At 35.9% G+C, this 13,402-nt stretch overlaps 2 protein-coding genes across 5 annotated transcripts in view; one reads left to right on the plus strand and one right to left on the minus strand.

The window, feature by feature from the left end:
- Positions 1-3,506, plus strand: part of LOC105055919 (lariat debranching enzyme) — an 18,628-nt gene extending 15,122 nt beyond the window's left edge. For 3 of the 4 annotated variants that reach the window (XM_073247655.1, XM_073247657.1, XM_073247658.1), the window contains one exon: positions 3,123-3,506. In XM_073247655.1, the coding sequence (XP_073103756.1) occupies positions 3,123-3,217 (95 nt within the window). In that variant the 3' untranslated portion in view covers positions 3,218-3,506. The remainder of the gene's footprint in view (positions 1-3,122) is intronic. The other variant, XM_073247656.1, reaches the window with a different exon arrangement.
- The window catches only part of LOC105055920 (L-galactose dehydrogenase), a 135,991-nt gene that overhangs the window by 33,525 nt on the left and 89,064 nt on the right, over positions 1-13,402 (minus strand). The window lies entirely within an intron of this gene.

Below are 13,402 nucleotides of genomic sequence, written 5' to 3' on the forward strand. Positions count from 1 at the left end.
CCATTGTTTTTGAATAGGAAATGTTTGATGCCAAGTGATCTTGGAAGCATCATAATTTAGCTCTGTGTTTCCACTGCCATCCAATATATATACAGGTCAAGTTAGACATAGGTCGGGCCCGTCGGGGTATGCATGTATGTTGGGTTGTATGGTTAGGTTCAATACAGGTCTATTAGAAATCCCAAATCCCAAACATGAACATGACTTGTTTATTAAACATGTCAGGATTTGAAACTTGAACTTGATATGTTCAATAAGCAGATAACCCGACCTAACTTGCTTAACCTTTTAATAAACAGATCATATCGGAATAAATAGGTGAGGATTTGAAACCTAAACCTGATATGTTCAATAAGTAGCTAACCCGACCTAAGATGTTTAACTTATTTAATAAATAGGTCATATCGGGCCAAGTCCAATAGTAAACTTGTTTAATTGTTAGATACCTAGATAACCCATTTATATTAAATATGGTTAATCAAGGTTCGCTGTTTTGGTACCCGACCCTGTACCAGTAAAATTTTGCTGTAATGTTGGTACACGGTTCGATACCGTAATGTCAATATGCTCCGAGATGGCATACCGGTACGAGACCGATATGGTACGATATGCCCGGTATCGGGCAGTATGGGGCGGTATGGCATTCTATGAGGTTAACTATTTAACCTGTTTACCATAGATATCTGATTTTTCATAGCCATGCGAAGTTACCTCAATGCTAGAAATGCTTTGCTCTTAACTAAAGCCATACAAATAGTCAATATCAACTATCTGAGATCAACAAATATTGATATTAAATAGTCAAAATTCTTATCCAAAATTTGGTACCTCATTAATAGGTCAAGACGGGTCACTTGTTTATGATGCGAACCTATTTAGCCGAAACAAAAGCATATTTATTGCAAATTGGATATGGGTCAGGTCAATATTTGCCAGCCTTATATGCATGTGTGTGTGTAATAGGATAGGAGAATATCCTTAGGATTCGAAGGAATCACGTGCATAGGAATTCAAAAGAGAATCAATTTGATCTAGGTTATAATCCATATTAGATTCCTAAATTTATTAATATGTGTGTGTGTGTAAGAGAGAGAGAGAGAGATACCAAAGGAGCTTCATACACACACACACATATGTATGTATGTATGTATGTATGTATGTATGAGTGAGTGTGTGAAGAGAGAGAGAGAGAGAGAGAGGAGAGACTAGGATTCATTGGTGGTCAGGCCATGGTTGGATGATGGAGGTCCAAGATCAATGATCCAAATCATTAGATGTGATCTACTGCCTCTAAACTACTAATGTACCAAAGATCATGTCATTTAGAGATTTGTAGCATATGCATCCAGTAGTCAAAAATTGGACAGTTCAAATAATATGAAATAATATATCTTTTAATCACTTGACGCATGGACCAGGGGTCTCCAAATCATATGATTTTTGGTGCAAGTAGTTTAGAGGTGGTAGATCTTAGATTATCGATGTTGGACTTATCATCCAATCATGACTTGATCGAATCTAAGTGGAGATTTAGCATAGCTATACTAAATGGGAGTTGTGATAAAGTTTTTTGAAATTTTGTGCTATGTATGTCCCTCAGTAAAATTGAATGGTCAGGAAATTCCTGCCAATCCATATTTTGGTAAAGGATTTAGAATTCTTGTTTTGACAAAGTATACTTAATAAAATTGAATGGCCAAAGAATGTTCATGAAGGTAGTTCCAATTGTTGGTTTAAGGCATATTGGTTTGTTATTATGTTAAAACCTCTAGGTCATGTTTCTCTTGAAGTTTAAGTTTCCCTTGTTTCGCTTGCTGATTTCTATTGACGCTTTGTTGCCTTCTTTAATGTGTTATAGACGAAAGGTTTGTAAGTCAAGGGACTTGGATTGCAACCTTTTTGTGGATGAATTGAAGACTAAGCTCTGTTAGAAACCCATATCTAGTTCCACTACTTCAGATTTATTCTAAATTAAAGGAAGGGCTGTTGATGGTTAAATTTTAGGTTCTGTATATTTGAAAGGATCTTAGGGAGACACAAGAAAATTATGTACAACAGAAGTCATGTTGGTTATATTATGTCAATTAGATTATTGGGGAATACGTAGTAGGGTGCATGCAGAAAGGTTGAGTACAGCACTGATAAGGAGGATGTGTGGCACTCTAGGAAGGATGAAGTTATGACTGAAGTTATCTTTATGTTTCACTGATAGAAAAAGTAGTCGTTGGTAAACAATTAGATGTTTTGTCATATGCAGTGGAGATGGGAAAAAAGTCTTATCTAAAAGGGAATGCAAATTTGTGTAGATGGGATAAAGTAGGGAAGAATAAGATTAAGGATATTTGGATATATGTGGTAGGAAGGAAATTCTTTCCTTAGCGCTGCACTTAGTGTTGGATTGAAGAAAAGGGCAGAGCCCCTGAGAATAATCATAGCAGTAGTCAGCTGGGGATTTGGCATGTCATTGAGGCAACGGATGCTCGAGAACTAGAGATGGGAGTAGCGCTAGTTGCCAATTCAGGGTGATGAAGTAGGGTATTAGCAAGTGGTTGCAGTTCTCTTGATCATGTTATATGGCAGCCCTAGGGCTTCTGGCTGTAGCAGATGGTAGAAGTTGACATTTTACGGGGTTCCTAATTGTAGAAGTTTTAAAAGTGATGAAACTTGGTTCTAGCTAGCGATTATCCATAACCATATCTTTTCAGGCTGTACCATATGTTAGAACTTTAACATGCTGTAGAAATTTGTTCATTTCTTTTTGTTGTCTTGTAGGGCTCTCTTATTTTTTCTTTTTTCTTTTTTTTTTCAAGGAATTTCATTGTGGGCCTCATTTTGTTATAACATGTGTTGCAATTTTATTGTGTTTCTACTTCTGAAGTCACGTCTGCTTGAATTTGTATGTTACAGTGAGAGGAGAAAAGTAAAATATTTTTTTTAAAAAATGTTTATTACTCTTTCTAGTGCTCATATTATGGTGATTATTTTTTACAATATTATCACTGCTGCTGTTTGTTAATTTACATATTTTTGAATGACTTGATGCTAATTTACCCAAAAAGAGAGACAAATGGCTTGTTACATCTGCTGACTGATGGTGGGACATTTTTGTGATGACTTTCCAGATGTAAATGATGAGTTATTCGATCACGAGTATGTGGATGTGGATGATGTGGATGAGCTCGAAGAGCTTGTACAAGTGGATGATGAAAACACTTAATATTCTCTGCAGTTCCACATGACTAACTTCCTGACATGCATTAGCGGTAGAATATGCGATCCTCTCCTGTTGTTAATATCAATTGTATGTGAGAGAAATTGATTAACAACTGAAAATTGATAGAGGTAGCTGATAGAATGCTGCAGCAGTTCTTTTATTTGTCATGTTCATTGGCTTCTCAGGCTGCTTCATGTAACATGGACTTTCTTGGGTCTGATCAGTATGCTTAAACTGGACTCAAACAGATGTTTGTTCTCTCTACAGTCCAAAACACATCATTTAAATCTAATGTCTGCGCAACTTGCATGACTGCTTCATATGCGAACAAGCAGCTGATGGGAGCAATAAGGACATGAGTTGCCGTTTGGGATAGTCATGTCCAGTGAGCGATTTCTCCATGCAGAATGTTCATGCCTATCATTTAGAATTTTTGTATCTGATGCCACGGTTGTGAGCTGCAGGAGTATATTTGCTGGCCAGATTGCATCCAATAATATGTAATGAAATGCTCCTAAGTTGTGTTTTCAAGGGCAGATAGACAGTAATAAGAGGAGAATGAAATATGAAGCTCTCGCTATCACTTCTGTTACTCCTTAACCCATGGCCATGAAGGTTATCCAGGAACTATGGTTTCACTGCTTGCAAAGAGTAATTTTTTTTTTTTGGTAGTTTTGCAATGAGTAATGTGGGACTTCAGTGGGGCTGGAAAGTAGCCTTGGTTCGAACCTTCTAGCTAAGACTCCATACAATGGTGTTGGGGGGCGTATTTTAACACAATGGAATGTTGCGGTGAGAGAGGAACCGGACCAGTAGAAGTGGTGAAGTGATATGGCAGATCTAGATCGATTGACCCTTGTAGAGTAATTAGGTTGGCAAACGCATCATAATCCACGTCTTTTCATTAGTTAGGTCTCACTTCTAATAGATTGACTTCCTGCAAACTCACTCTCCTTACTGCATATGGTTGGAGATGAATATGGTATGGATGAGTATGGTATGGTGGTTGTGTCGTAAACCTCGCGGGAATAGATTTAGGACTGTGAGGGATTAGGAAAAAGCAAAGATATGTGGCGGATGGAACAGGTTTTTAAAAACAAATTGAGATAGTTTTGTCATTTACAGTGTTAAAAGTCATTCTGAGATGCCTGTAGAAGATGGAATGGAAGGTCAGATTTTTCTTTTTTTTATTTTTAAAAGTGAAAATATGAAATTCGACGCAAGGGATGTTTGGTTTCCTTAATTTCATTCTTATTTTAAAAGTAATTTTATAATTTTAGAAAAAATGGAAGTGAAAATTTTTTACTTTCACTATTTTCAAAATAACTTTTGAAGCATGAAATCAAGCCGCAACTCCACAAATATATCTTTCTTTGGCCCTCGGCGATGGCTAACTTGTCCCACCTCTACCCCACTTGCTTCACCAAAATAGTCCTTTCTCATTCTCCCATCTTCTCTCTTCCATCTCATCTGTATTCACCTCATCCTTAGTCTCCTCTCTCCTCTCTCTCTCTCTACTACATCCTTTGGTGCTTATCTTATCTTGACACCATCCTTTTTTTTAACTCACATATCGTTATCTGATGATCAGAGTGCAAACGAGTCAAGTTGTTCACCAGCTATTCAGTTCGATTAACTCGACTAGTATCGAGTTCAAATACCTCAAATAATTTTTAAAATAAGCTCAAATAGTAAGATATTCGGTTCGAAAATTTTCGAACATATTCAAGTTTATATATATATATATATTTAATAATATTATTTTTATTATATATATATATATATATTATGAATAGGTTAAGATTCGAATTTGAACTTGAATTGAATAGAGCTTCAGTGTAAATCAGTTGATATTTGAGTCGAATTTAAATTTTTTTTTTTCATAAAGTTGAGTTCGAGTATGGGATATTAAGACTTAATTGATCTCGAATTGAATTTTAAATCTCAGTATTTCAAATCAAATTGAATTTAATTCTACTATTTGATTCAGTTCGACTCGATTGCACTTCTAATGATGATTTTCGATGGCTATATGTTTAACATATACTAGGAGATCGTACTGTAAAATTTTTTATGTCCGGCTTACCAAGCATGTTGTCCTATATTTTATTTCAAAAAATAAAAGCTAGCAGTGACTGTCAAATATATTTCTACAGTCAAAATATAATAAAAAATAGAATAAATATTATATTTTTATTTTTTAATTTGTCCAAAAAGATTACAGGGATGCCAGATGCACCGAGTTTCAGAATGCTCAATGATGTGGTGGGAAGGAAGGCCTTTGGCTAACACTGGACTTAATCTTAAATCCTGCTGCACAATAAATCTGCAAATGTACGTTAATAAAATATCTTTCTGGTCGTAAAATCAGGCTTCTAGCTGAAAAAGACAGGACTTTGCACGGATGTTGCGGCCTCTAGAAATTTGCTTAGTCGTTTTCTTTTTGAGTCCCACTTCTCGTACTAGATGACCAACTACCATGCGTGGGTGCTGGGAGCGGTGACAGCGGACACATGCTAGGGAGCCTTTTCCTTCCTTTTGACTGCAAGATTAGACGCACATTTGCCTGGTACTTCTTATTTCTTTTTTTTTTGGATAGTACCAAGAGTACAGTTTTTGTGATGATGAGTCTTGGTGCACCCATAAGAATACGTCATATGTTTGAATCATAAGCCCGCGTACGGCTGGGGGTTGGGAAAAGGGCGGGAGGGGTGGTGTTGGGGGGGGGGGGGGTGGGGGGGTGCGGGGGGGGCGGTGTGGGCGCCTGGGGGGGTGGTTTGGGGGTTTGAATTGAAGCATTCTTACGGATCATTCGTATTTGTATGCTTGGACATGCTTTTTGAATGTTCATCACTGATCCTCCACCTGTTCCCGCTGGTCTACATTGCTTTTGCTGTTTATGTCATTTTGAATGACTTAATGGATTTCTATATTTGTTTGATTTATAGAGGGATAATGGAAAAATTTACTGATAATTTGCCAGACAAATATTAAAGGTTATTCAATGGTTGTGAGCATGCAGATGTGGATAATTTGGATGACTCAGGAAAGCTTGCAAAAAGTGGTAACTAAGATAATGCTCTTTGCAGCTTCGCTTGCGATAGAAAGATATTCTAGGTGGATATCCGAAAATTTAGCACTTCAATACCCAAAAGATATTGTAATGCTCATATGTCGAGTTCATTGGTCTGCTTTACTGTACTCTATATAGGCTAATCTTGGATTCAATCTATTGTGGGAGAAATCCATCGGGATAAATCCTCGATTAAGACATGCCCAAGATGATGTGATGAGGTCATATCAACCATGAATTCAAGATCACTAAATCAGCCAACGATGTAGAAGATGTTGGATTTTCTATAGATGCTAGTGCACGTGGATTTTAAAATTTTTCTAAATTCAAAACACAGCGAAAAAATTAGATTAAAATACTTTTAATATAGCATGTATTTATCATATGAAAGTGCCTATGGATCTAGTTCATATACTGAAATTAACATAAACTGATTTAAGATGAATGAGAAAAGCCTGTGATCAATTCACATATCCGAATCTCTTTTTCTTTTGCCTCAAATCTGTAACTGGAGTTGAATCCAATTCAATCTCTGGATCTAGGGTTGATCAAGCTTTGAATCAGCAGTACAAGCATCCTATCTCTACGGGTATCTACAGATCCGATCTCAATTATTTTCTCTTAAATTCTACTTGCTTGAATCGAAAGCTTGAATAGGCTTGAACCAAATCTGGATAGGGATCAATTTGTGAACCCTTTTGATATTTCTTTCTTGATTCTTGAAAAATCAAGAACCTTTTCTGATCCCTCAACTAATCAGGAAGAACAACAAATAAGAAGTGGTTGTAACTAACTCTCAACAACTTAAGAGAAAAGAAAAAAAATCAATCAATCTTGGTGCCAACCCTTGACACCAAAGAAAGGATGCCGCCCACTTCTCTCTAAGATTCAAAAAGGGGACGCCTAGAGAGAGAGGGCGTCGGCTAGAGAGAGCGAGGAGAGGGGGCGTGGGCACAGTAATAGGTGGTGACAAGGATGCTAGGCGTCCCATCATATGGGATCCAATTAAATGCTCACAAATCAGCCCACATAGTTTCATAAATTCACTTCAAGTATTTTTGATCAAATCAAGATGAATAAAATCAAGAAACTCTTTCTTGATTTAATCCAAGCCATAAATTAAGCATCAAACTATTGGAGGTAATTGAATCAAATTCAATTAGATTCAAATCAAGTATAGAAATTGGCTAAAAACTTAAAACATAAGTAAACAACTATAAAAAAAATTGAATTCACCCAGGTGCTAGCAAGATTAACATGGACCCAATAGGATTTCTGTAAATACATATTAATGGTGCTTCATAAGCCCAATTATAATTAATCAAATCTATCTCCCTTTATGTGTGATGTCATAGATTCAATTATGTCTGGTAGTGAGACATACCATGATTTCTATCATAGATATCACTGAAATCTCTTTCAGTGGGTCAGAACAATTTCACTCTAACTCGATAAGGATCATTGATCCAAAATAATCTTATTGAGCTCTCACAATCTATTAATGATATCTAGCAATATGTAGTGACAATCCAGCAGAATCGAAATAGGACCTCTAAGTATAGTTAATGTATGATATAGTCCCTTTATCGTGAGTTTCGACTAGATGACAGGTCATAGATAAACTGTCAAATCTTATCATCAGTTATATGATAGATTCGATTAGCTCAAGTCTATTAGTGATTTCAAATAAAAATTATTTTCCATCAATCACACTGCTATGGCTATAGATTTATGGATTCAGCTTCTCAAATCTCATAAGACTACTCTCCTCTATCAAGATCGATAAATTCCATCTAGATACACACGTTGCTCTCATAACTCAACCAACTAAAGCTAATATTCACTATAAAAACTCATAATTGAGTCAATGCTTATATGTGGTCAAACTACTGTAATTTTACTGTGAGCAACTATGACACCACAGGTCAAAAGACCAGTCACACAACTTCAGCATCAAGATGATCACTAATGATTGGATAGAAATCCATATAATCTTTCATATGGTCACACTCAGTACTAGTTATTCTTTAACAATTATCTATACTTGTCGCTCAGTATCTCTACACCGTAAATTAGAGACTCATCTATTCCGAAGGAAGCGAACCATGCGTCTGTTTATCTGGATCGATCACTGTCTCCATGACTATCCTATGATCAAGAGCAATTTAGAAATCGATCATACATACCTTTAATTCTCAATACTTGAGAATATGTATCGTAACATAATTTCAAGAACGATTTGAGGATACACAATTTTTGAATGAAAAAAAAAATCCTTTATTGATTAAATCAATAGTTTAAAGTATAAAATTATGTCATAGAATGAATAATATATCAGCTAATAATTGACTTTTAAGATATACATCTAACAATCTTTCACTTGGACTAAAGTCAATTGGCCATTAATCTAAGCTCCATCTTCTCAAGGTGGGCTTTCATTTTGGACTGGCTCAACTACTTTGTTCGTAGGTTTGCCACATTATCCACATAATCTACTCTTCGCATCTCAACATATTATTTTTTGAGGTAGTCGTGTATGATATGGAACTGTCGTTCTATATGCTTTGATTTCTGATGAGATCGGAGCTTTTTAGCAAGTACTATGGCTCCTTATTGTCGCAGTATAGTGGTATGGCATCTGATGTCATTGCACCAAGTTTCATGATAAATTTTTGAACCAGAAGCCTTCTTTTGCAGTATTCGAAGCAGCGACATACTCAACCTTTGTAGTCAAATCTATGATGATGCTCTGCTTGGGACACTTCCAGCTGACTGCACCACTATTGCAAATGAACACATACCCTGATGTAGACTTTCTATCATCGAAATCTGACATGAAGTCCGAATCTGTATAACCCTCAATCCGTAATTTAGTTGCTCCTTCAAAGATCAAAAATAAATCCTTAGTCCTTCGTAAGTACTTAAGGATGTTCTTCACGTTATCCAGTGCTTTTCATATGAATTGACTGATACCTACTCGTGACACTCATAGCAAGAGCAAAATCAAGTCAAGTACATAGCACGACGTACATGAAGATCTCTATTGCGAAAGTATAAGGGATCCTACTCATGCGCTCGATCTCCTCAAAAGTGGTCGGACACATCATCTTGAAGAGTCGAATACTATATCAAAGGGATAGCAAACTCCTATTGAAGTTTTTATGCTAAACTGCTTTAGCACTTTCTTTATGTACAACTTTTGTGATAGGTCAAGTATCCTTTTAGATCTATCTCTATAGACCTTTATTCCAAAGATATAGGATGCTTCCTCTAAGTCTTTCATAGAGAATTCTTTAGATAACCAAGCTTTGACTAAGGTCAACATGAGAATATCATTCCCAATAAGGAAGATATCATCCACGTATAGTACGAGTAAGACAAGCGCATTTTCACTGATCCTTTTATAAATACAAGGTTCCTCTTTATTTTTGATGAAAGCAAATTATTTGATCGCATCATCGGAACAAAGATTCCAACTCCGAGAAGCCTGCATTAGTCCATAGATGGATCTTTACAACTTGCAAACATGGTGATCACCATCACCAGATGTGAAATTCAGAGGCTACTTCATATAGATATCTTCCTCAAGATATCCATTCAGAAAAGCAATTTTTATATCCATCTACTATATTTCATAATCATAGTAAGCTGCAACAATAAGTAATGTGTGGATGGATTTCAGCATGGCTACAAGTGAAAAAGTATAATGATACTTAATTCTTCACGTTGACTATAATCTTTTGCCATCAGCCTTGCCTTATATGTCTGTACCTTACCATCAGCATCTATTTTTCTTTTATAGATCCATTTATACATAATGAAAATAATTTTCTCAGGTAGATCCACTAAGGTCCATACTAGATTTGAGTGCATTAAGTCAATTTCTGATTTCATTGTATCTAACCATTTTTGAGAATCAATGTCAGACATCGTCTCATCAAAAGTACTAGAATCATCACCATGATCCCATCTCTCATAAGAATGCTTCCTCTACATCCTCTTTCAGCATAACCATGTATCTTTCAGGAGGATAGGAGATTCTACCTGATTTACGAGGTGAATGTAGAACATTAATTACTAACTCATTATGGATGGATTTCTGAGGATCTATAACTCGTTGCTTTTCAAAAATATTCTCGTCAAGCTCAACTAACCTCCCACTACCACCATCCTGGATAAACTATTTTTTTAGGAATGTGGCATTGCGACTCACAATCACATTATGATCATGTGAAAAGTAAAAGTAGTACCTTGTAGATTTCTTGAGATACCCTATAAATCGAACTACAATAGATCTATCTTCCAACTTTCAGCTTTCTGTCTCTTGACATAGACTGGACATCTCCAAATCTTAAGGTAACTCAGATTCGACTTCTTACTGTGCCATATCTCATATGGTTGGTAGGAACAGATTTAGAAGAATCATATTTAAAATATACATCATAGTAAGTAAGACATATCTCTAAAGAAATACGGATAAATCAGTGAAGCTCACCATGGATCGGATCATATCTAATAGGGTCCTATTTCTTCTTTTGGATATCCCATTGACTTGAGGTGTATCGAGAGGAGTCCATTGAGAGTCTATACTATTTTTTTAAGATATTCTAGAAATTCAGTACTTAGGTATTCTCCTCCTCAATCAGATTGAAGGACTTTGATGGGTTATCTGCTTATTTTTCTATCTTATGTCTGAATTCTCTGAACCTTTCAAATGCTTCAGACTTATGTTTTATAAGAAACACATATTCATACCATGACAGATCATTAGTAAAGATAATGAAGTAGCTATAACTATCCCTGACCTGTACATCAAATAAGCCACATACGTCAGTGTGTATTAGGGCTAGTAACTCAGTGGTCCTTTCTCTTTATCTCATAAAGGATAACTTAGTCATTTTTTCTCGAAGACATGATTCACAGGCCAAAATTGACTCAGATTTAACTTAGTCTAGGATTCCATCCTTTTTCGATCTATTTATCCTGTCCTCTCCAATATGGCCAAATCTATGGTACCATAAGTATTTATGGTTAAACTCATCTCTGGATCTCTTTTGGCTTATGACACTCACTACTTATTCATTTAAGTTCACATTAGTATCAATACGTAAGTGATAAAGACTGTCAATCAAAAGATCAGATGCAACTAATTTATTTTATAAATAAATAAAATAATAATTTTTATTAAATTAAAAAATAAATCTATCCTATTCTAATACAGAAATCAAAATCAAATTTTGGCTAGTTACAGAAATAAAATAATAATCTTTTAAATCTAATCTCAAGTCTGATGGTAATCGAAGAAGATAGATTCCAATGATTTTTGCGATAACTTTTGTTTTATTGCTGATCCAAAGGATTATGTTACCTTACCTCAACCTCCTACTTCCTATTAAACCCTGCATTGAAGTACATATATGAGCATTATAATCAGAGTCCAATATCCAACTAGAATAGAAGAAACGTTAGGTTAGATTCTATTATGAGCATATCTTTAGAAGATTGTTTACCTTTTTTCATCTTAGGCTCTCTAGGTAAGATGAATAATTTCTCCTCCCATAGCCATTGGAGTTGCAGTAGAAACACTTTTTCTTCTCCACAGCTTTCTTCAGAGTGTCTTTCTTAGGTTTGCTCTCCTTCTTTTGCTTCTTTGCAGGCTTATTCTTTTTCTTCTTTTGAGACTTTCTCTTGGAAGGTGTCCGCTCAATAGTAATAATAGAGTCCTTTGAACTTTTCAATGTACCCTCAGTAGTGACCAGCATATTGATCAATTCAGATAAATTACAGTCCAATTTATTTATATGTAGTTTCAATAAACTATCCAAATAAACTAGTCAGGATTGGATGATCAAATCCACCTTTGACTCCCTCTGCATAGTAAGCTGAGCTTTTCAAGCTCCTCAAGATCTTGATATTATCATACAATGATCGTGGACTGATTGTCCATTGCGCATCTTCATATTGAACAACCACTTGGACAACTCAAAGCACATGTCCAGCTCTGCTCGTCGTACAACTCTTGCAGATTAGTGATCATGGTACGGACAGTGGGCATGTGCTCATGCTGGCTCTGTAACTCGTTTGACATGGAAGCCAGTATGTAGCACTTCACCTTAAGGTCATCATTCGTCACTTATCTAGAGCATTTTTTGCTCTACCGTAGGACAGACTGGTAAAGCTGGGGTATCCTGGTCGAGTATATATCCAATCTTCTCAGATGTCAGGACTATCTTGAGGTCTCTGAGCTAGTCCTTAAAATTTGTGTCAGTCAGACGATTGGTTTCAAAGATACGGACTAGTGGGTTAGAGGCCGACATTATTTATCTGCGAGAGTAGAGATTCTAGTTAGACATTTGTACTTAAATTTATATTTGCTCTAGAGATTTTTTAAATGCAAATAGACTCTCACTATTTTTTTAGATTCCGATACTCTCCGATGGAAAGCGAAAATCCAACGCGACTAATGCAAGATTTCTAGTGGGTGCTACGGTCCCATTCATGTCGTGTACCTCATCTAACAGTTATTGATGAACATACACCGATGCATAGGTAACTTTTTATCCAGTTGCTTCTCTAAGTATATTGCAATGACTTGGTCTCTAAGTCATGAGAGCTTAGATAACACATATTGTCTTACTTCTTAGTTAAGCCAGACCTACCATTCATGAGCAAATGTGAAGTTGTCATTAAGTCTTTCAAATAATACATATTGGGCTCAACCCATCTTCCCCTGGAGTAATCTTTGCTAGTAGAGTGGTTGCATGTTCTCGATACAACTGAACCATTTAACCAGTTGAGAACAATCAATGCCAGTATCATGCTCGTACTTCTACAACGATGGAAGACCATAAGGCTTAATATTGATTAGGAAGATTTAGGTCAGTCTCATCTAATCATCATCATATGACTGATTTAACTAGCATGGGCTAAATCAAAACGTCTTAGCAACTAATGAACACAATTATCCAATTGGACAAATAAGTGAGATCAGTGGTAAAATTGCCATTAACTCATCATCGACTTAATTGTCTAGATGAGTAGCCTTCCAATTAAAAATCACTGATCGAAACTTATCTTAGACACCAAATGGTTTAATGATTTCAATTAGTCAACTT

Source organism: Elaeis guineensis, chromosome 13, assembly GCF_000442705.2.
Source record: "Elaeis guineensis isolate ETL-2024a chromosome 13, EG11, whole genome shotgun sequence".
NCBI classification, from domain to species: Eukaryota; Viridiplantae; Streptophyta; class Magnoliopsida; order Arecales; family Arecaceae; genus Elaeis; species Elaeis guineensis.